General features: G+C 40.5%; 1 protein-coding gene across 4 annotated transcripts in view; it reads right to left on the reverse strand.

Annotated features, from left to right (window-relative positions):
* Positions 1-25,355, reverse strand: part of MCF2L (MCF.2 cell line derived transforming sequence like) — an 85,920-nt gene that overhangs the window by 23,227 nt on the left and 37,338 nt on the right. For all 4 annotated transcript variants that reach the window (XM_066622387.1, XM_066622386.1, XM_066622385.1 and 1 more), the window contains exons 4-15: positions 19,930-20,020; positions 12,631-12,750; positions 11,489-11,605; positions 10,777-10,926; positions 9,063-9,187; positions 7,714-7,828; positions 7,269-7,388; positions 6,978-7,169; positions 5,206-5,397; positions 2,972-3,122; positions 2,587-2,660; positions 1,126-1,202 (exon numbers count right to left, since the gene is read on the reverse strand). In XM_066622387.1, coding sequence (XP_066478484.1) covers positions 1,126-1,202; positions 2,587-2,660; positions 2,972-3,122; positions 5,206-5,397; positions 6,978-7,169; positions 7,269-7,388; positions 7,714-7,828; positions 9,063-9,187; positions 10,777-10,926; positions 11,489-11,605; positions 12,631-12,750; positions 19,930-20,020 — 1,524 coding nt within the window. The remainder of the gene's footprint in view (positions 1-1,125; positions 1,203-2,586; positions 2,661-2,971; positions 3,123-5,205; positions 5,398-6,977; positions 7,170-7,268; positions 7,389-7,713; positions 7,829-9,062; positions 9,188-10,776; positions 10,927-11,488; positions 11,606-12,630; positions 12,751-19,929; positions 20,021-25,355) is intronic.

Here is a 25,355-nt window from a genome sequence, read left to right on the forward strand (position 1 = left end):
GAACTTTCCCAAAGTTATTTAAATCAGATGATTGTCCTTTCTTAATTTAAAATTGTGCTAAACTGCATCAACTGGGTAACAGCTTGGCAGTGCAATCTTAATCTTGTGTAAGCCAGTGCAGGCCTTTCTGCGCCAGCTCTGAGTGCCACAAATGTGCTGTAGGACACGTTTATGCCTACTCAAGAGCCGGCAACACTGGCACAAAGACATGCGCTGGTCTGCTGGCAATGGATCCATTCCCCATGTTGGCTGGCATAGGTAAGTTTGTGTCCGGTGGTGCAGGGGGTGGAAGAGGGTGGTAGGAAGGAATTTTGAAGGCAGACAGGGGACATTTTTGGGTGAGGGAAGACAGAATGGGAGGTGGATCAGGGCCAGGAAGGGGCAAGATTGGCAGCTAACCCCTACATGGGCTTCTTGGATTTGTGCCAGATCCAGCCACAAATGGGGTGGCTGGGGCTTTACCCTGGGTAAGGGAAAAAAATCCCCTTATCCCAAGGTGAGCTCCATCAGCTTCCTAAGCTGCACAGGATGCAGTGCAGGCCATGTGGCCTGGCTGCACCAGTACAGTTTGGGATTGAGTTGCCCATTAAGGTTAGATAACATGCCTATTTGTAGTTGCCCATATCAATGTTCCATTGTGCTGTGGGGGAAGATACAGATAAAATGATTTTTATATGAGCTAAATTACTCAGAAGAAGAACAAAATCCGACTGTATCCTTCTGTATTTCTGCTAGCATCCATACTGGAGAATTCAAAATTTGGATTAAGCTAATATAAAATCCAAAAGGAATTTTTCTTTATTTTTTATAAAACGTATCTATTTCAAGACTTAATAGTTTAAAGTAAAGTTTTTTTGTGACACCACAGAGGGGCACTTATGGCAGTTGATTGTGATAGTGTGCCCATTAAGATTGAGCCGTAAGTTATATAGAGATGTAACTGATCAGAAAAGAGCCCAGATCAGATTATTACCTTGTATGCAACATATGTAATTGCACAATGACAACTTCTACCACTTTTCAGTGCCATCTTTGCTCTATGTGCAGAATGTGACCAATGTAGAAGCCGCTGATATAGTAATTGGACATTACAATTGCATTTGTATATAAAATTGTAGCACTCACTTCCGTAACACAGCTAGATTTTCTTCATCTTCCATCACGGATCCACCTCTAGTTGGATGGATTTCACTCATTTCACTCTGAACAAAAGAGTTTAACAGCAAGACAAACAAGAGAAAGATACAAATGAAGTTGAGACCAAATTGCATGTTACACTGGAGCTGCATGTCACACTAGCCTAATTGCCACTTCTCTCCTAGAAGCCACCACTTTTGACATTCAGAGCCAGTGGTGGACCAGCACTAAAAGCTCAAGATTGGGTTCCTAAGTTGGAAAGATAGGACAGCTAGAGTTTCAAATGTTTTGAAAAATGATTGATAAAAGATACAGGTGTTCATCACTTTACAATATGGCTCCGATCTCCATTACTATGCAATTAGGTTGTTAAGTGAAGCCCAATCTAGTGCCTTTGTTGTGTAAACAGACACTTTCTGTCAGAAACTAGCTGGCTGCACAGGCTACTGGAGATAGATTGCCTCTTCTTTGCATTAAGAGCCTCTTTGTTGTGTAAACAGACACTCTGCTACAGGCTATGGGACACCTGACTGCCTCATTAAGAGCCTCTTTGTTATGCTTTGACCACCATTGTATATGTGGTCCATTATTAATTGGAAGCTTAAGTGATGCACGCCTTTGCAGGAGGTCTGATCTAGAGGGTAGAGCCAGAAGATCTTAGCCAGAAGATAACATCAGAAGGTCGCCAGTTCGAGGACACCGGCAGCTCCCTGAATGGCTGAGAATGGCGAGACCTTGAAGCAGCTGACAAGCCGAGCTGAGTGATTCCACCTGCTCTTGCTGTGAGCAAGAAGCGTCTTGGCTGCCCTCCATGTGAGAGATGGAGCTGCTTGTCAGCCTGCGTGGGAGAACTGGAGGCCAGAAGTGAGACCAAACCAGGAAGTTCCATCTAAAATGTTGTTGGTTCTTGAAAGAGAGAACTTCTATGATTGTCAAAATCCCCTTGAGGGATTTAGAAATGCCTGCCTATGTAAACCGCCTTGAATAAAGTCAGAGGAGTAATCCGATGACCAGAAAGGTGGTATATAAATACCTAGTTATTATTATATTATTTTAAAAGTTCCAGGTGTAATTTTTTTTGGTTATAACGAAACACATAACACCACTTTCTGCACTTATCATTTTTGTGTAAAAAAAAGACAACTCTAAAATCATGTGAAAATGGGTAATGACTATGGCTGCATCTACTGACACTATACCACCTACCTAGTACACTTCTGAAGTGATTATAATTTAGAAAAATGCACCCTTGGAATAAAAACACATAACACCACTTTGTACACTTTTCCTCCTTGGAGGAAAAATAAAATCTGCAAAAAAATAAAACATTTAAGAACACCTCTACCCATAACTGCATTTGCCTAAACACCAAAATCACCTAAACCGCAATTGGGAGCAACCACCACCACCACCACCACCACCACACTATGTACACATACATACAATTACCTTGGTTCTTCTGTAGTTCATTCTCCGGACCATATGATCTGGGCTGGATGAGTCTTCAGAATCTCCTTGATGGCCTGGCATATGAAACAGAATCCAACAACTGAAACTGGAGCAACATGTCTCAGCCTAAGACATATTCACAAGCTCAACTGTTTTGTCTTCAACATGTCAGGTAACTCTGGGAGCCCACTAAGAGCACAATCCTAACCAACTTTCCAGCACTGACTTAGCCGCAATGCAGCCCCAAGGAAAGGTAACAAACATGCCCTTACCTTGAGGAGGCTTCCTTGACTGCCTCTCCACTGCAGGATGCAGTGCACGCCACATTGGCACAGCTATGTCAGTGCTGGAAAGTTGTTTAGGATTGCGCCCTAAGTTTACTTACCTGATGGTAATTTTACGGAGACCTCTGGTCTAGGTGCCACCGGCTGAACAGGTCGAGTCTGCTTAGCTGCCAGTTTTTTCAGACTGACTTGCCTCTTTTGAAACATTTCTTCTGTATCTTTTTGCTTTTGAAAAACCTTCTGCACACGATCCTGTAGCGGAACCCAAAATCCTATTGTCATTTTTACATATTGTACATCATACTTCCATTTACTTATTTTAAAAATTTTGAACTCTCTTTCCACTTACGTATACAAGTCCATACTTGGTATACGGTATACTGGCATTCAATTATTTTCTTTGAATATAAAAATTAATCACAAAGAAAGAAGATATTCAGCTTTTAAAATGAAAATTTCACTCATTTCACATAAAAAGAGATTTGGGGGCAAATGGCACATGAAGTTTAAGCATTTCTAGCTCTAAAGGGTTTAGCTTTTCTTTAGGGAATAGCGGCCAGTTGGTGCCTCCATCATGGATAGTGACTGCTGTGGGAGAGGGACTTACTCTATACCTGCCACCATGGTCCCAAGAAGGGAAGTGATCCACTCATTCACTGGGGGGGGGGGCAGGAGGACCCATGCACTGGCACCAGTGGAGGCTGGGAAATATATACCAGCCAAATCACCTCTACCCTTATGAATAATTCTTTAAACACTGTATATAATGTGGCCCTTAGTTTAAATAATATTTTCTAGTTTAGTTTCTAAGGGCAAAACCGATCGAACCTTCCAGCACTGATGCAGCCATGTCAATGGGGCATGTGCTGCTTCCTGCTGCAGGGAAGCAGTCAGTGAAGCCTCCTCATGGTAAGGCAGGGTTTTTCAGACTGGGGTGTCGTGACGCCCCAGCCTGTGGGCCCTAGCTTCTGCCCCCTTAAGGGGCGGGGGCAGCCTGGAGGCAGGGAGGAGGAAGCAGCGCAATCCCCAGGATCATGCCACTCAGGGGGTTGCAGGGGCTTGGGTGCACTTACCCAAGCCTCCTGCAGCCTCCCCAGGGTGGGGGGAGCCCGGTGCGACCATCTGCAGGACTCCCCACAGCTGTGAAAGTGAAGCGATTGCGCTCCACTTCCGCTTTAGCGGAGGTGGGGCGCAATCGCTCCACTTTTACTTTCATAGCTGCAGGGAGCCCTGCAGAAGGTCGCGCCAGGCTCCCCGCACCGGGGGGGGGGCTGCAGGAGGCTTGGGTAAGTTCACCCAAGCCCCTGAAGCCCCCTGAGCAGCGTGATCCTGGGGATGGCGCCGCTGCCTTCCCCCCACCCCTGCAAGCACTTACAGTGGCTCAAACTCTTCACGATAGTTTGAAAACCACTGAGGTAAGGGAAGGTTTTTGCCTTACCTTGGGGCTGCGTCAGTACTGGAAAAGATTGGGTCATAAAACATTTCCAAAAATAACTAACTTGCCATTTTATGGTGCAAACCTAACTACCTTTCCATCACTGGCATAGCTGTGCCAGTGGGGCATGTGCTGCATCCTACATTTGGGGGGCAGTCACAGAGGCCTCCTCAAGTTGTCAACGTTTGTTCCCTCACCTCATATTTGCATTGCCCTTATCTTGGTGCTGGAAAGTTGTTTAGGACTGTACCCTTAATGAACCACTACTATGAACAGAAACCTTTTCATGTATAAAGAGGTTTTGTTTATTTCCCAAGCTACAGTCCACAAACCATATCACACAATAATTTGGAGGGTCCCCCAGAGTGCAGTTTTTTGATGTTGTGAGGGTCAGCAGATAGGGAGAGAAAAAAACCCCAGTGCTCCCCCTGCCCCAACATGGGAACTGCAGGAACTTCTGCTCACAGAAGTAGGGATTTGCCAGTCTACAAGTGATTATCTGCAATAGACTAGGTCCAATGTACAAGTACGTCTATGTGGTATCCCAATACCCACACAGCAGCTTTAAGAGAGTCCTTTAACGGACATGTCCAGGGCCAAATATGCAACATGGAAACGCAAGGGAGGATTTCCAAACAAACATAAAAACAAGTAAAAGTTTTGGTTGTCAACAGAGCAGTCCTATTCCAGTATAATACTTGAATGGAAGCTTTTGTATGTAGCTATAAACCACCAGAACAGGATGCCAATACCACAGGTTTATGGCTATTAATGTCAACAAATCAAACTGTCGGGTTTGTGGGTTTCAACTTAAATGTTGCAAGAAATTATTCATACCTTCTCCTGCCTCTGTAGAAAATATCAGATTATTAAGTAGTGGTCTCAATATATTAAAATTACCATAAACTCCTCACTAAGGATGGCTTCAAATTCTTTATACAAGTAGTCCGGTTGCTTGAGCTTATTGTCTGCTCCAGTGTCCAAAAATTTCTCTATTTCCTGTAAGGCTGACTCTGCTCCATCCTGGGACTGACATTTGTCTACAGGCTGCAAAGCCAGCAGGTAAATTCCTTCTTCACACCACTTCATGGTCTACAACCACACAAAAGAAGCAAAAAGTAAACACATCAGAGAATTGAAAAGATTAAGCAATGTATTCAGAATAATAAAAATGAAAAACTACGTATATATTAAAATGCACCTACAGTCACCAAAATGGCTGCTCTCCTGGTAATATTGGGATTTTAGGACACTAGATCACCTGCAGCAACACATTATGGCTATCATTTATGTATGCTAGTGAGTATGAACAGTAGGAGCTCTTGCCTCTGAATCAGATCTGAGACTCTCAAGGTAGAAGAAGGGCTAGGGAGAATGACTTTTGACTGGGCACTAGCGGAAGTGAGAAAGGGAGGTGAGGTTCTGGGAGAAATCCTGGAAGAGCTATCATGAGAAAAGGCTTCCAAGTCTGACCCCAGCAAACTTATGCATGTCTACTCAGTCTACCCACTGTCTATTATGCATGTCTACCCACTGAGTTCAGTGGGACTTACTCTCAGATTGGTGTGAATAGGATTGCAGCCCAAGGCTGCCTTCATGCTCTAACTCATTTATAGAGAAAGGTGTAGGGATTGCTTCCTTGTAATATGATTCAATACAGTTCATCACAGTCCATCGCACAAGCCATGACGACTATATGCAGCCTCCTGGTTTTAGAAGTAGGCTACCTCAAAATGTCAGACGCAAGGGACTGGCAACAGGATGCAGGTATCTTGTTGTCTTGTGTGCTTCCTGGGGCATTGGGGGGGGGCAAAGTGAGATACAGGGAGCAAAGGCATCACTAAGGTTCGTGTCACCCGGTGCGGGATGCCAGTGCGTCAGCCCCCATGCAGTGGGTGGGGCAACACCCCAGGTGGTGGGCGTGGTGATGTACCATCACTCCGCCCCCACTGGTTTTTTTGGCTATACCTTTTGATAGAACAAAGATAGAACACATTCTGCATGAAATTACGCATTGATTGATATATAACATGATGGTATTATTCTTCCAAATTGTTATTTTGGTCACTAGTGGCGTCACACTTCCCCCAGGGTGTCAATTTACTAACACCTTATTGCAGCAGTTCTCAAACTTTTTGCACTGGGACCCACTTTTTAGAATGACAATCTGTCTAAGTCCCACCAGAAGTGATGTCATGGTGGAAGTGACATCATCAGGCAAATTAAAATAACTGTATGAATAATTAAAGTAAAACAAATGATTAAATAAGCAGAAGGCAACCCTGGTCCACCAAGTGAATTTCCTCTGTAGCCTGCCTGCAATAACACTCCCCTTCAAAATCTGTAAGATTTTCAGCCCTACACAATGCCCAGTTCAATTTAAGAACTTCTGTCCTGCTTTTGACTCACCTTGAGGCATTCTTCTAGGGAAGAGCCCAGACAGAAATCAACACTGACTACTGCTTCAGGTGGGCTCATCAAAGATGATTGGCAACATTCAGTCTCGAAAGACTATGGTATAAGCCTGCAGCACCCGGTATTCCCAGGCGGTCTCCCATCCAAGTACTAACCAGGCCTGACCCTGCTTAGCTTCCGAGATCAGACAAGATCACATATCTGAAATTTTCATATCAGCAAATGAGAGGGGAACAGTGACACTGAAATAGATTTACCTTCTCCAACAGGCTATGTAAGTCCCATGAATGGTTCAGGAGAGCTTGTCTTCTATTAAATTCAGCGCTAAGCGTGTCACAGTGATGTTTCAGTTCATTGCACTTTGGAAGAACGGAGTCCACAGCATAATGGTTGCTTTGTATAAACTCATCACCTTTCAGAATTAGTAACTTTGCCATTCCCAGAACATCCTAAGAAAGTGATTCATAAGGTAAGAAAACTATGTTACAACTTATATCTCTTTATAAAAAAGATTGAAAATATGGCATATAAAAAAATTAAATCCTTACAAGCAAGTTTTTTTCCAAGTTGGTAAGATCTTTCAGAATGTGCTCCACATGTGAACAGCTATTTCCCACTTCTGTGAAATGAGATAACTTCTCAGACACAGTATCGAGAGCAGCTTTGATCTGGAACAAGAGATACCTACATATCAATGATAGGCTGAAAAGGTACTGTTCTGAGCGAACAAAAAGTTGCTTCAATAACAAGTTTCTAATTCCATTAATCACAAATATAAAGCAAATACGGCAAGCTGGCAGTCTTCTAAATCAAACTTGTACACAACAATATTTTAAGAGTGTCTCTTGAGGAAGTTTTCCATTATTGGGGTTAAGCAATTAGAGTGGAGAAAAAACAAAACAAAAAGAATACAAACAGCAAGGTACTACTGAGTGTTGCCTTTGAAGGATGTGGAAGCCAACATAAAATATTACATATATTAAAAGTTATCACCTCTTTGAAATCCAGTTCAAAATGTCGAAGCTGTAAGCACTGCTCAAGCTTCTGTTGGTGTTTAGCCCAATAATCATCAAATGCTATTTCTGTTTCATGTAGTTGAGCTAGAAGCCTAAAACAAAAAAAAAGCCCATCCAGTAAGTTATAAGTCCAGTAAGTGAAACAGAACATTTCCTGATATTTCAGAATCAAATATGAAAGATCAAATCAGAATAATTTTTATTAGATACATATTTTATACTATAATACTTTTCCAAACCACTCTACCGGTAGTTCACAGAGGGGCAATATCCCTAAATAGAAAGCATTTGGCTATCTTGGTCTATACAAACGATTGATCTAGTTCCATATAAAGATTGCTTGTTATAATTTACAATTTTGTCAATTGCTAGCTTTAGGCACTCAAAGGGCAGGGCAATAGAGTCAGTATGCTAAGGAGATTCTTTACTCAGAAACAATTTAGGGAAGAGCTCAGCTGCACTTGAACTGCCTCCTATGACTAGAACATTCAAGAAGGCACCAGCTTGAAGACTATAAATATAAATAGACTAGTGCAGATATTCACAAGAAAGTTCATCCTGATAGATGAAGCCTGGGAAATAATCTCTTTCAGATAACAGTATACAGGTGAGATCTCGGTATCCACTGATTTGACTCACCACTGATACCGAGGTCCATCTTTAAATGCCTTATAACAAGAAAAAAAGCACCAAAATCCAATTCCCTACCTTCGGGCTGTTAAATAATTATAATTTCATTTCATTTCATTCCATTATTCACCCCATCTAGTGGCTGGATATGGTATAGGGTCAATGCATTCTGGGGTGACAACAGAGGAACAAGAAACCTGGAAGTGGGTCTTTAAAGCTATTTTCCCACTGATTTGGTATCCAATGATTTTTTTTTTTTAAATCCACTGGGGGTTTAGGAACAGAACCCAAGTGGATAATGAGGCATGAGCTGTACACTACTGAACTGAAGGAACTACAGATTTCCAAGTATGAACCAAACACAAAATACTGGTATGATCATTACGGCAATATTCTCATTCTGTGCCAGAGTGCTTCTGGTTTTCAAAGTGACAATGTACCTGTAAAACGTTTCTTTGGTGTCTGCAGAACAGCATAGACATAGCCCTTTGTTTTGCTAAAGGGAAACAATATAGTTGAAAGACGAAGGCAAACATTTTGTCTATGAGGTCATTTATAGGACTTTCACAAAGGTATCACAGAAGTATCAAAATGACCATGCAACAGCTTACTCTCTGATTGAGCAGCAGGCTATATGTTGGAGAAGAATAGGCAGGCAACCCAAGAGACATGCTACAAATGCTAGAGAGACCTCACCTTTCCACGGTAGCTTGATTTTCAACCTGATCTGAATTCATTTTGTGCTCTGGGTTGTCAAGCATCGGGTTTCCAATACTCTTGAGAATATCATGGCCTTGTCTTAATGCTATCCTCAGATCCTCCTGCAAAAATATTAAAGCCAGAGTTGAGAGCTGCTCTTTGATTTATTCATTACATTTATATTCCAACTTTCTTCCATGCTGGAATTCATGAAGGGTTTTCCTTGAAGGGTTCTCAGGTGATCTCCCATTCAGGTATTGACCAGAACTAAATTTGTTTAGCATCAATGAATTGGCTGTTTATGCGCCTTTGAGACCAGACCATACCTCTTATGAGGATTTAATTTGGACTATATTCTCAGTCTTGTGAAATCTGTTTTCTGTGATTAGAAAACAGAAGCTCATAGCAGTATGTTCTAAGCCATGCAAATTACATCTTTCTAAAAGTACCAGCACATTAGTATCAGTGAACTCTTGGACCAGTTATTTTCAACCTTTTCCTCCTCATGGCACATTGAGAAGGCACTAAAATGGTCAAGGCACATCATCAGATTTTTGACAACTGACAAGGCACACCACACTGCTGGTGGGGGGCTCACATTCCCCAATAACCCTACTAATAAATAACCCTCTCCCAAATTTCTGCGGCACACTTGGAGACCATTCACGGCACACCAGCACAGTAGCTGAAAATGACTCTGCACTGCTGCCTTTGGATTAAGTTTGTTCAACAAAGTCACTGAGGAAGAAAAGCCTGAATTCAGTCATCAAAAAACATTTCCACAGAGGAGCCTGTACACATGGCCAGTGTCCTTGGGGATTCTGCACCTTGGGCTCTATAGGCAATCACCTCAAGAACCCAAGAACTGACTCCTGGTTGGACAGACATTCACAAACTAGGGTTTGTCAGATAGTAACAATTCAAAAATCACAACAATTTTTTTATTATAAATTATTATGTTATAAGCAGCATTCCCTCCAAGCCTCATGCAGATTCTGTCAGGGTTCTTCAGAGCTCCGTGATGACAATGATGTCATCCCACACAGCTCTATTAAGGCTCTGTGCAGTCCCTGTGAAAATTATAGGGAACACTGGTTGTAAGCCTCTTTGGACACACAATTATGGAAGCAAGGCAGGTTAAAAATTGTTAAATACCACAGGTTGGTATTACGTCTCAATCACTCTATTGAATTTGACACCAGACCCTACCGTTGCTTTCTACAACATTTGAGCATGCACTGAGGATCACAGTTAAAATAGATAAGGTTATGTATGTTTTAAAAAATAAAGCATCTAATACACATCTGATTTAACACACTCAAAATCTGTGGAAAAATGCACTTAAAAAAAAACCTCCTGAAACAATGGACTCTCACTTTCCCAAGCTGCACTACAAAAATTTCAAAAGCCTGTATTTTTAACACTTACTTTTATTCATTACAACTCTCAAAATGTCAAGATTCCAGAGATCATAGTTCGATGAAAGAGCTGCAAATGGTCCAACAAGTCTGCCAAGGAGTTTAGGGGAGGGTGATATGTTAGTAGGGCCACTGGGAGAATAAGGCAGGTTCCTATGTAAGTTAGGAAGGATTTCTAGCAGGAACTTGCCAAAGCAGGCTAATGTTCTGTTCATGTTTACATTCAGTAAAATGTTCTGAGCCCCCTTTTATATACTTCTAACAAAAGCCACAATATAGCTCCAATACCATACCTTCATTTTGTCCTTGCTTTCAGTATGTGCTGTAAGTAGGAAACTGGTAGACTGCACATCATTTGGGAGTTCTGTTTCTGATAGCTCAGACCCAAAGGAGCGGAGTGCTTGAGCTGTCTGCTTGACCAACACAGCAAAGTTCTCTATAGCCTTTTGGAATATGAAAGCATTGCAAATGATTTCTTGCTCAGTTAAATGCATACCAATATACCTATAAATATGCATAAATGGCAGCCTACACAAAAACCATTTTATAACATATTTTTATTATATGAAATATGACAGATGACATATGAAATATGACTAAAATGCTATTTTAAAAAGTAGATATTAACATTTGCAGATAAATAAATTAGCTCCTTAACTGCATACTTTTAGCGGTCACAAATTAGGGATATCTTCAAAATACTTACTATTTGTATCTCCTTCTGCCCCCCTCCCCCCTCAACACTTAAACTACAATATTCTCCCACTCTCAGGATACGTAACAAAAAATCTCTTTGATAATATATTGTTGATTTCCAGGCTCTGATATAACCACTTCCAAATTCCTAACTCATGATGTTTCTATGTGACAACTAAGTTCTTCTGAGATGAAGGTTAACATTCTCATAGATGCTATTTCAAACTGCATTCATAAGCCTATGCTATTAATGACAGGATATACAACAGAAGGCCCATTGATATGAAACAGTTGGGAAAAATTACTTACAGTCCGATGTGCCAGCCACCTGTTGTGGCAGTAATCCAGAGTACCACCAAGATCCTCTGTTAGCTGTGTTTTGTCAATGTAGCTATTTAATTCTGTTAGTGAGCTCAGCATTATGATCTAAAACAAAACACAGAAACATCTTAAAACCAATAAAATGAACATTTTTAGGATTTTTGTTATGGCAGCTTTGGAAACTTCCAGAGCACGATGTCCAGATGATTAGATGCTTCCTTTTGCATTTGTCAGCAGCATAGAAAATATGTTATGAAGACCAATGATATGAAAAAACACACATATGTGACTGCAAATAATAGTAATAATGTTTGCAATATGAGGTCAATCAGCCAAACATTACTATAGCAGTTGCCAGTTTTCTATCCCAAATTATTAAAAGATCCCCCCTTCTTGAACTCTTTTTTTTAATCTTTTAATCTTTTACCTTGAACTATTTTCCACATCCTTCTCCATTATGTATATTCTTTTAGAGACTGTTGTAACTTGGTTTACATGTTTTTATGTCAATAAAGGTTTGATTGACTCCCAATATGAGGCAATCTAGCTAATGGATGAACCTGAATGATTAATTACCAAGTAGTAATCCACCACAATAGATATGAAACCATAAGAGGAAATGCATCACCCTTAAAGATGGATAGTGAGGATAATTCCAGTCATAGAATTGTATCTACTCAATAAATTGCAGGTGTGATAACATTCTCCTTACCATATGAACAAACACTACAAATGTGACTGAATGCTCACTCTGATTATTTACCACTTGGAAAATTGTCATTTGTATTCACCCATGTCTTTGAACTAATATAGCAGAGGTCAAAATACTTGTGCTTTGAAATTATACATGTTATTTGTTCCTAAACTATCCACTTGTAACACTATAAAAAAAGGTAGGGTATGATTTACATATTTTACAACTATCATTTGTCTATAAAAGTGGTACTTCATTGACATGCAGTAAACGAACTGAGAAACAAGTTATTAAGATTAGATTTTTTATTAGATTATTTTTTCTTCTTGTAAACTTATTACGCAGTCTTCTCAAAAGGTTAAAGCAGGAGAACTAAATTATTTATTTATTTATTACACAGCCATTCCAGGTAGAAGTAAGGAGGTTAACTACGAACCGGCAGCTTCATCTTATACTCATCTCGATGGAATTTGAATGCAATGTCGAAGAGAGTTCTGTGCAAAAAGCCTGTGGGGCGTAAAACCAGGACTAGCTGCAAATTTCCTGGGAATGATTCCTGCAAAAGTAATTCAACAGCCTGTCATATTAAAATTATCAAATCACCTGAAAATGGTGCACATTCATATTTTTATTCATATATTGGAAAAACAGCTCAATTCACCACATCAAACTATGGTTCACACTACCTGAGAAGCCAAACCATGGTCTGACCTTTCAGATGTATAGGTAAACCATGGCTTACAGCTGCATACAGCATAAGGGTCTCTGAAAGCAGAGATATGGCTGTAAGTATGGTCTGCCAATTGAGACTTCACTCTAAACCAGACTTGGCAACACTAAAAGGCACTAAAATGGTCAAGGCACACAATCATAATTTTGACAACTGACAAGGCACACCATGCCGCTGGTAAGGGGCTCACATCTCCCAATGGCCCTACTAACATATGACCCTCCCCTAAACTCCTTGGCAGACTCGTGGACCATTTGCAGCACACCATTGTGTCAACTGCAGTACACCAAGGGGTCAACTGACACAACAGCTAAAATTTCTGCTCTATATGATACTGTGACTTATGTGGCAGTTCACTGGGACTCAATCTATCCTTGCAAAGGCCCAAACAGGCCCCAACTGTGTGACTATCCCTGACCCTATAGTTGTTTGTTTCTTCTAGTTTCAGTAAATTTTTATATGAACCATCCTGTTTAGAACCTTTGAAATACATGAAGGTTATACATTTATGTTAGGTAAACCAGCTTATTACATGGAGAGCCTCAGTTAATCAGACATGACAGGGAGAAGACTTAGATGAATTGTACCACTAATTGAAACAAAACACTCATCAAAACTACAACAAAGTCAATTGTAGTTGTTTTATCAACTTCAATGGAAACTCAATCCCTAGTTCTTAAGCAAGCATTTCTAGTGGATTTATAGACTTACTATCAATCCTGTCATTTAGCTTATAACAAGTCCTTGGGATACTTTATAGAACACCAAAGAACATTCTTATACTAATTTAAAATATCCAGAGGGTGTAACATTTACAGTTAAGAATTGATCACACTATGGGATGGAAAAAAATTGGAAATCATGGATTGTGGTGGTGGCATAGAAAACTTCAATCAAAAAGATAAGCAACATATTAAAACAGAACAATAGCACTTGGTGCTTCTTATTAGACTTGAGCTTACAAAAAGACTCTTTGTTACTTCACAGCTGTAACTCCGTGGACTGCAGTGATTAATGGGGTTAAATTAGATTTTACTGATCTAGATTAATTTCTTGAAATTATCAGTTCAGCACTCCACACAACTTCCGAAAAATATTATGATTGCTTTCAGCCAGAGCTAACAATGAGCAGAATTCAAAACCACCTACATACAACTGACAACTGTCCCAGAAGGTCAAGGGAGCCATGGTCAATACTAAGCCATGGTTTATGAAGGCTTTATGAAAGAGCTCCAGAAAGGCACAAGCTCTTCTTCCTCTTTTGCCCTCTTTTGCACAAGAGCAGGTCAGTGAAAGCCTTCACTTTCATTTTAGAACAAACCACATTTCCCCGTTAAGTACAAACCAAGGGAACTGTGGTTTAAGCCACTCTGGGCATATAGAAAGGTGGAGAATACATTAATTTAAAAAAAATGAATAAGAGAATACAGTAATAAAAGAAATTAGTAAGAGACTATAGTCTTGCCCCTTGCTTTTCTGACAATATCAAGAGCATTTATTTCCCCAGTCAGGTTGCCAGCACGATGTAACATTCTGCTCTTGGAGAATGCATTATACCTCCTGTTGGCTCAGGCTGCTGAGTCTGGATATCCTAGTTTGTTCATAAATTACAGTTAGGACAGATAATAAAACAGTGCATGAAATAACCCACTCATTACAAACAGTAAAAAACTACAGGTTGAGACTAATTATTCGCCTGGGTTCCATTCCAAGCACTCATGTGGATGGCAAAAAAACGCACTATAGCAAATCAATTTAAAAAACAAAGTTTCTTTGCTCCAGTGATTTAAAAACAGCCTTGCTGACCTTTGTGATGTAAGATAAGAGTCATTAAGAAGACAGTCTATCAATCAGTCCTCCTCCAAGGCTTACAAAGGTGCTTCACTCAGCCCCTCCCTTCACCAATGCAAAGCAGAGTTGATTGGGTGACAGGCTTTTGGCTCAGGTTCATTCACCAGTCTTAGCAACAAGGAAACTCTATTCTCAATGCCAATGAAGTGACTTCATAGACCCTAGTGCTTAACAGAGTCCAACCATCAAGAGAAAGCAGAAAGCCATTACCATCGGTTCTCATCTGGACCATGTAAAAGTACATGGAGGCCCTGCATTGCACATGCTTATGAAGAACTATCAGGGTGCAGCCCAAGTCTCCAAGACAAGCTACACAGGAGCAGCCACTTACATACCCACCTTCTATCTACCCCAACTCAAAATGGCTGCCGCTGCATCCTATGGCCATTCGGGCAGCTGTGGGCTCCCGACACCTCCTTGGGGGAAAGGGAAATAGCCAGTGCAGAATAAAAAAGCCCTGTGTTGGGCTGGGAGGCCTGACTCAGTTCAGAACTGAGCTCCGCTAGACCCTCCCCCTCCCTTCCCCACCACTCCTTCCCCCCAGCCCCACTCACCTCTCTGCCACCCAGCATTTTGTACAGAGTCCTAGGCAGCAGCCTTTGGGCCTTTGACCAATACTGGTCCAGTGTGAGCTTGTGCCAAGCCTGATCCAGTGCTGGGTTGGTGCTGACTGCTGCAAGCGGGCTTTATGGCATGTTTGTGACAATGTGTGCTGGTTGTGGGCCGGTGCGTTGAATAGGATTGGGCCCTAGGTTCTTGGCATCCTAAATATTCTTAAATCTGGGATTTATTGGCACTGTAACCCTGGCCTTTCGATTGCTATACTAGCCACTAACCTCTGAGCTGCAGAACACTGAATAGGTCTATCGCAGTGGTTCCTAAACTGAGAAGCTGCTGTGTCTGCCCCCTTATAGGATAGGGGGAATGGCAGTGACATGATCCCTCTGATTATACAGCTGCTGGGGACAGAGCGGTTCTACTTAGCCAGCGCCGGCCTCTGGAGGGTGTAGGGAGTCTCATGGACACCTCTGTAGGACTTCCTTTCTTAAATCACAAAACTGGAAGTGGTTTCTGATCACAATTTTCAGCTTACCAGAGGCTTGGAGAGCCCTGCGAAAACATCCGTGGTGCTCCCCACACCCCCTGGAGGATGGTGCTGGCTAAGGGGAAACCCCCCCCCATACCCAGCAGTGGCACAATCCTGGGGATTGCGTCGCCGCCATTCGCCCTGCCCCTGCAACTACTTACATGGTTCCCAACACCCTGGTAGGAGTTTGGGATCCATCGGCCTATCATATTTCAGGTAAGATATAGATAAAGGATGTCAAACATAAGGTCCAGGGGCGGGATTTAGCCCACGGAAGCTTTTTATACAGCTCTCGGACTCTCAGCTGCTGAGCAGTGCTGAGGTGTCACTGCTAAAAGGGCAGCCCACACAATAACTGGCCTTTCCCATATCTTGAAATATTATCAAGATTTATGTATTTTCTGTTCTGTTATTTGCAGCAAATGAGTTCCTAAGTGTATTTCTGGTTATCACCTGTTTAATGACATCACTTCCTGCCTAATGACATCACTTCCAGCCCTCAGCAGGTGCCATGAATGCAATTTGGCCCACTGTATGAAATGAGTTTGACACTCCGATATAGATCAACTGACAAATACTCAATACTGATCTCTCAACAAGGAGATGGCAAAAAAAAAAAAAACCCAACCAAAAAAAACCCAAACACATTTGCACAAGACAGCCATGAGCCAGGAAAACAACAACTGGTCAGTTGGTGTCTGGTGACAAAGAGAAGGCAGAACTGCTCAACACTTACTTTGCTATCTGTCTTCCCTCAGAAGGAGAACTGTGCAAATGTGGATGCTGGATTGTTGGCTGATGGGGGGGGGGCTATTGGCTGGCCTTAGAAAAGATAGTTGAAAGGAAGGCCAACAGGAGGCAACACAGGTGTCTGAAACCCCCCTCTTGATGTCCTGAGTTCCAAAAAGGACTCCTTGCATGAATAGTTGCCTTGGAGAACTGAGACAATATTGGGAGGGTTACAATAATACATGCATTAAAAATTAACTAAGATGACATAGGAAAGGAGGAGATCAATAGCCATGGGGTGGGAACTGAAGGTACATTTAAAATACGTATAATGGGGTAATATTTGGATTGTGTGTGTCTTGCGAGTTTGTGTAGCTGGCGAAGAAGGTTTCAAGCCAAATTGTATGTTAAAATAAACATAAAAATTGAGGTTCTGTTTTTAGCCTGCTTTCTGGAATGTACTCAGACCAAGTACACTTGATGATTTGGCACTTGCCAGCAGAGTGAGCTCACTGGTCCCATCTTCTAGTTGGCAGCCTACTGGTCACTATGGCCGCAGTCCTAACCCCTTATGCCAGTACTTTCCAGCACTGGTATAGTGGTGCCAATAGGACGTGTTCTGCATCCTGCAGTTGGGTGTCACTCACAGAGGCCTCCTAAAGTAAGGAAATGTTTGTTCCCTTACCTCAGAGCTGCATTGCTCTTAGGATTAGGTTAGGATTGTGCCCTATGCTAGCTGCTGAAAAGCATTCTGTGCAGCTCTGAAGTGAAATCAGCACTCTTCCAAATGAAAGTGTTCCAAGTGAAGCTGACAGCACTGACGCCTCCAGAGTGAAACCTGAGAGCATGCTCAATGAAACTGACAGCATCCCATATGAAACTGGCAGCTGCAGCTTTGGTTTTGGAGATGTCAGATATTGCAAATTTTAATGTAACTATTTTAGAGGTGGTAAGTATGTTCATGCTCCAGAGCATGCCACAGTGCTGTAACATGTGCCCTCAACTAAGATAATGCCTTAGAAGTGATGCAACTGAAATATCTGAGCGCATTCTTGTCTCTTTCATTATAACCTTTATGTATGCCAAAAATGGCCTTTCAATCTGTCCTCAAATGCCTTGTACTCTTAGTTGTTGTTGCTCTTCTTTGCATCTTGTCCAACTTCTGTTATGCCCCCTAAATGGTACAGTATCCCAACTGAGACCCTAGTAAGTGGTAAGAGGAATAGGACTTACACATTCTTGAAGTTTAGTTTGGATATATTATTGTATTGGCAACCTTCAGTCTCGAAAGACTATGGTATACGAAGTTGGAGTGTCCTCTCCAGTGCGCGAAGCCTGGGTAAAGAAGGTATGGAGGATAGGCTGTTACCCATGCAGCAAATCCCCCCTCTCCACGTCGCTGGAATGGTCCAATGGAAAGGCAGAAGCCAATACGGTTGGTTCCAGCGGCGTCGCAGGAGTTGCCAGAACGTGACTGTGTTCAGCCATGAACTGCCTAAGGGACTCCGGCTCCTGATTTTGCCTCGAGGTTGACTCCTGAAGCCTTTTCCAGAACTGGATGTAGCCACAAGGCAGTGGAGGTTTGAGGTCAGAGTTTCCTTCTCTTAGATGAGCTGCCTTCCTAGGCTGACGAGTCCCATCTACCCGGTGTTAGTTTGGATAGTTTGGATACAAGGAAAACATTAATATTGCCCCAAATGGACAGGCATTTAAAATAGCATTAGACCTATGACTCATTATTGTTCCAGATATTAGATTTATGAGTCACCAGTGAAGAACATTTGTAGGCTTGGGAATGGATCAATTCAGACACCACATTCTAAAGCATAGTGTGAAAATTAGAAACCTGCCACAGGCTCACACATTCCTGCTCAGCATGTGTGCTGATTCTGTCCTCCTTTTCCTGCTCTACACTTTCCTGAACAATTCTTGGTCTGAGGGAATCATAGCCTGCCTAAGTCAAGAAGCAAAGCAAACTACTGTATGGTACTGCAAACCTGGAGAGAGAGGACGGCGCACATTTTCCCAGCCAAAATGTGGCACTGCTCATAAGCAGGGTTGACTCCCAGTTCCTCCAAAACATACACGTCCCTCTCATGTTGCCACAAAATAAAAATAAAGGGTAGTTTTAGAATTAATCCTAATCAGAAAAAGTGCATATAGAAAATAAAGAGCTATTCATAACCAGCCTCCATTCCATTCCTTGAATCAGCTCCAAACAGCCCAAGGCCCATCTTTTTCCTTTGCTAGATTATTATTCATTCTGGATCACATATGCTCTCCATAGGCAGGTCACCAATAAAAGCTCAACAGTTCCCAAATTAAATAGCTAGAAGCTCCAAAATTCTACTAGAAACAACATTTATGTGCTGTGTTTAACAAAAAGCTACTTGTTTCTGAAACATAAGTCTTGTAGGGGGAGGAACCATCCATGTTCTGCCCTGCAAAATGTCAAGTGATTGTGTAGTTTTGATTCTTTCCAGGAACAACAATCACTACTATTGCTGCTGCTGCTACTACTACTACTACTACTACTACTACGCATGATAATAATAATTTTATAGATTTGCACACACATGCTGGTTGCAGCCCTGTATTTAAAAACATTTCATGGTCAAGAAGAATCCCCTAGGCTGAGCACAAAGCAAAAATCCAAAAGGGAAAATGTGACTTATGCTACTGCAAGAGCCAAGAAGATACTTTTAATGCATTATTACAGAAGTCTAAATAGCTTCTGGTTTGCTGCTATGTAATAAAACCAAGGAAACCTTATCAATTCCATTACAGTTTAACATTATTCAGAGGAACTAGAAGGCATGCTATTTGAATGACCTTAACAGATGCTACCAAAGCAAGCACTAAGATTTCTTCTGAAATGCAAAATGAATTAAGTGAAACAAGCTAATTTGTCATTTATTAAAACGCTCTGGGAGAAGTAAGTGACCCTATGGGCACCTTCCACAAAACTCACATATTCCTTTCTTATGTTTTATCATGGCACCATTTGAAGCCCAGCTTCCAAAAACCAGTGCATTACTATTAGTAATTATAAAAGGTAACATTCACTTGAGTGATAACGCAGCAGGTTCTACAATCCTGAGAAGTTTTAGTTGAGTTATATTACTGCAGGTTATTTCTGCTTCTATAGTTATGCTACATGTCACATTTATAACCCAGGCACCTCTTTGCACAGCTAAATGAAAATCAGAAGCAGACAATTATATGGTTCCTTGAGAAATCAGTACCATCCCAGCACTTTAGAAAATAAAATTGCTTTGTAATGCAATTTATGCAGGTTTGTCAAGGGATTCAAAAGTCTTAATTGCATAAGAGCTCACCGTAATTCGTAGTATAGAGGCTTGCACTGAGGTCCATTTGTCTTGCCTGCGATCTATGACAAGTATAAATCCAATTCCAGCGTCTTGTGAACTAAGTATAAAGTGGGGGGGGGGGGGTCGGGAGGGGAGAGAGAGGAAAATGTTACAAGTGGTTCTCAAACACTCAAGCAATATTCTGCGGTGAGGAATGACCCTTTTCTACCAGCCACTAAATTATGTGTGCTCACTGAATGCAATATACCACCATCAGAAGAATGAAGCATTCCCAAGTTGATTACGTGCAGGTTTAGGTAGTCAAAGCATCCAGTCTTCACAGGTAGCAAGGTATTATTAATCTGATACAGAAATATGCTTTCTTTGTAGGATCCCTTTTGCAGCTTTTTTCAGTACAATGGCAATTATAATCCATCCTTTTAAAAAAGTGTCAACAATGTCCATTGCAAAATGAAACACAAGCGTCTTTATTCCTCATTTAACCTTTTCTTGCTGAAACGCCCATCAATATGTGAATTTGTTCATCTCATGGAATATAAACTGTTAGGATCCCAACTCCATGCACCACTGTAATCCTAGATTTTTCTAGTCTTCTGCATTTTCATGAACAGCTCTGCAAGGGATTATGTAAGACAAGGCTGCAATTCCCTAAATCATATACCATAAAGGTGATCAGAGCCACTGCTTCTGAAAAAGGAAGAGTCTGATAGCACACAAACTGGAAGCACTGAGAGGGAAAAGCGTTCTTTGTTTTGTCTTTCTGTTCAGCTGAATGCGCTACAGTCTCAGAGTACAAATAGAGAGATCTGCTCCTGTTTTATAATTTCACATACAAACCAATTGTGTAATGCCAGCAGCTGACTGCTAGCCAATGGCAACGTAATAGAAGTGACAGGCAAGCATACGAGCTTGCCTCGTAAACTGGAATGACTTGAATTACGATTAACTGTTTTCTGCTTTTTTGAGCAGATTATATCAACTCTAGTACAATACTGAAACCAAAACCATGGATTACTATAATACTAAAAATGAACAAACATTAGTGCACATTTCTATAGGAACATCCTGCACGTGTATGCTAGAAAAATGTACACACTACTTTTTTTTTTGCTTATAGCATTTGATATGGTGATCAATCAGAATGATGTTGCACTGCATATTAGCGCATGAAAAACTTTCCATCTCTGATATCTGCAAACAGCAAATAATATTTCCAGATAAATATAATGTTTTTAAACTTCCAATTTTGAATAGTCAACACAGGCTCCCATTCTTTCTATTATAATTCATAGCATCCCAAGGTTTGTTCCTGGTTTGCTGGCAAGTACAAACCATAATTTGGACAAAATGGCAGACGATGATTAGTCTCAAACCAGGAATGGAGGAGGGAATTGTAGGGTAGGAAGGAGAAGGAGCATACAAACCCAGAAGTTTTTCAAAGTTAATTCACATAACACCGAACCATGGTTGGGCATTATGTCTCAACTAGCATGCTGTTCAATGTTTTTATGTTAAACACCTTCAACCCAAGGCAGAACCAACCTGACTATTCAAAGTTTTAAACCTGTATTCCATAGTTTCAGAGTTAATTACCATACGTAGTTATGTGCGGTCATAATAAGATCATGAGATTATGCTCTAGGCCATGAATGACCAACTCATTTCATACAGAGGGCAGAGGTTAGCATTTATGGTGCCTGTTGAAGGCTGGAAGTGACATCATTAAGCAGCAAGTGATATCATTAAGCAGGTGATGACCAGAAATAAGCATTTTGTTCTCATTAGCTGCAAATGACAGAAAAGAAAATGTGTAAATCTTGTTCATATAGATGTGCATCACTTAACAATAGGGATATGTTCTTTTATGCCGGTTGTTATGCAATTAGGTTGTTAAGCAAACATTCAGCCCAATCTAGCACCTTTGTTGTGTAAACAGACACTCCCTGCCAGACACTAGCTGGCTGCACAGGCTACTGGAGATAAATTGTCTCTTCTTTGCATTAAGAGCCTCATTGTTGTGTAAACAGACACTCTGCAGCAGGTTATGGGAGATGTGATTGCCTCATTAAGAGCCTCTTTGTTGTACTTTGATCACTGTTGTATATGCGGTTCATTGTAAAGTGGAAGGTTGTTAAACTTATTAGCTGCATATGATGGAAAAGAAAGCATATAAAACTTTCTAGATATGAGAGCCCTAGTATCAACACTGGGAGAGCCCAATTATAATGGAGACTGGATAAATTGCTTCCGGAGGCCACGTTTGGCCTGCAGGCCTTATGTTTGACACCCCTGCTCTAGGTAAACCCATGGAGCTGTTAAGAAGGTCATAAAATGAATGTGATTGAAAGAGACATTGCTTGTTATTTCTCCCTAATATCTGGACATGATAGATATCATGGCCAACACTGATCAATATCTACCATCCCATGAATGTATATAAAATTTATTTATTTATTTTTAATTAACACACACAGACATACAAACATATAACATACATTTAGGAGTGCTAAATACCATATACCATTACACATTAATCATACTATATCTCCTAATCTACTACTCATCTACTTCTGCCTCTTATTAGTTTGTCCGTTTATTTATATAATATATACTAAATTTTCCCTAATGCCCTGTACTATATTTTCTAAATTTTCACTTTCTATCAAACATAAACTTACTTCAATTACTCATTAACATTAAAACAAAATAATCTAATTACCAAAGTATGACATATAAAACAATTCTTCCATCTATTTCTAACTCTTCTACTCATTTATATATTTCTTATATCAAATATAATAGATTTTTCCTAATTCCCTATAATATCTTTTCTAAATATTCACTTTTTATCATCTCAACTAGTTCAATTACTCATTAATATCAAATAATAATAATCTAATTTCCAAATTATAATAAAACCAACAATCTCTTATAATATGTTCTTTACCATTCTCCAATCTAATTCCATTTTTTTCTTTAACATAATAACCACCTATAAAACAATTCATCCACACACTAACATTTCCAGCTATTTTTTCTAATTCATTCTAATTCATATATATTTATTTTTTAAGTAAAGGGCAGAGGCCACCCCACCCCATTTATTTAATAACTGGTTTAAACTAAATAAAATCCTCCAATTTAACCCTCAGGTTAACCTTCAGGTTTCTTTTTCTTTCTTTCCATTTCTTTTCTCCTGTAATATCTTTAATAATTTATCTCCATAACAGAATCCAATAAGCCCACACTTTCTTGTATAAGGTATGTTCATTCTTCCAATTAACTGGGATATGTTTTCTTCTTGTTCCAACAAATTTTGTATATTGTGCACCCATGTTACTCTGTCCACCTTTTCTATTTCAATCTCCATCAGCGTCCCCTCTAGATCCTGTTGATTTTCCACTCTTCTAATTTCTGTATCCACTCTCCTGATGATGATTTCATCCCTCACCATCATCTTTTCCGCTTTCTCCTTCTGTTTATCTTCTGTTTTCTTCACATCTTCCAGTTGCTCCTTGCACACATCTATCTGTTGAGAGAGTCTTTAAACTGGCTTGAATCTGCAAGGATCAACTCAACTGCTGTCTTCTCATTGTGAGCAATTTTTCCAAATTTTTGAGGATCATTTGAGTCCAATATCTGCAACAGGCTCCATCTTGCAGTTTCTCTCCAATCCACAAGATGTCCACAGCATATTATTCTCCTTACTTCCACCACATGTTTTTTCAGTCAGGCATTTTTTGAATTTTTCTTTCAGATAACAGTGTGATTAATGGAGAAAAACAAAACGAAACAAACAGTCTCAAGGAGACAAAACTCTTTCAAGTCTAATAAAAATTATGTCCACAAATAATTCTGGATTTTAGTCCACACACCAAATTATATTTATAATCCATGATCGATTTATTCCACTACAAAGATAAAGAGCACTTTCAACATCCTTAAAAAGTTTCTCATTAACGCCTTCAGTGTATCCAGGGCTTTTAGCCAAATCAGTCAATCAAAGCCGGGGACAATATTAACACATATTTATCTTAAATTTCCAACTTAAACTTTATGCTTTTTCTTCCATATGGTATCTTAGCACGGAGCCAGCAGCTTGATTCAGACACTGCACCTCCCCCAATACTGTCCCTGAAGATTAGGTTTCCGAGAAGAGAGCCCCCCCCCCGGGTCGGGCTTTCAAATCCTCTGGTACCTGCACCGTGGAAAGATCTTATCTCTCCTGATAAAGATCTTTAGATCCTCTTCAGGCCTGCAGTTTTTTGGGGGGAAACAGATTGTCTCTCAGGAGCCCCTGGAGACATGTCTGTTCATTCACTGTTGGCGGCTCCTCCTCCAATGTATATAGTATTTCTAATGTCATCCGAACTAGGGTCATCAGCATAGCTTGTGACAATGAATTCTATATATTCATTATGGATCTAATTAAATTTTATTTAAATTGTAGCCCACTTTTTTCCCAGCTGGGCATCCAAAGTGGCACCCAAAATACAGGGGAAACGATTCCATGTTACAGCATTTTCTAGAGTCCCATAAATGACATTCACTCTTCTGCTGGTGACTTAAAAATGCAGCTCCTTGAAACAGTTTCTTTTATTCTCTCACTCAGATCGTCTGTGGTGTAGACTATGTTCACCATTTTAATTTGACCCTGTACTTCTGAAACACCCAGCCCATAAAACCTGAACAGCTCATGGCACCCCAGGGACATTTCAGCCGTGCAGGGTGTGTTCTGGTTCAGGGCTCCCAGCTAAAACACATCCAAAGGCTGTACTGAAGGTTGCTAAGGAACCAGAATGTGAATACTGAAGGCTCCCAACTGTGCACACTCTGTAGAAATCTGTTTTTACTCCACTCAGAGAATACTAATAGAAATTGCAATTACTAGATTTAAAGAATGCATGATTTATTTTGGATGACACACAAGAAACCCTTTGGTTTGGATTACTATAGAGCTATGTGAGCAGGTGTATCAAGGAATATATGATATGCAGATAAGTCAGTATGCGTTCTGAAGGGTTTTCCTGCATCACTTTGTGTACTTGAATTTTCATATTAAACAAACACATGCCATGTTGGCAGAGCTAGAACACCAAAAGGCACATTTGTTTGAATAATTTCTGCTTAAAGTCAGCTTGAAGAATTTTCTGTCTAGATGGCAGAACTATCACTACACTTTCTGTCTGCTGCCAAAAAGAGTAGGAAGCACCAAGGATGGTAAATTAGGGGAATAGACACATTGATCAAGATGGCTTCAATGAGAGCTACAAAAGAGACCAACGCTACTTTAGATATGGGGAAAACAGGAACCACATATTATGCTGCAGCCAAAGTGGCTTACAAAAACATTTATATGCATATAAATAAAGCAAGAGAAATGAACCAGACAAAAAAAATAGGACCAGTGCTTTTTTTGTTTAAAAAAAAAA

Source organism: Tiliqua scincoides, chromosome 3, assembly GCF_035046505.1.
Source record: "Tiliqua scincoides isolate rTilSci1 chromosome 3, rTilSci1.hap2, whole genome shotgun sequence".
In the NCBI taxonomy this organism is placed as follows: Eukaryota; Metazoa; Chordata; class Lepidosauria; order Squamata; family Scincidae; genus Tiliqua; species Tiliqua scincoides.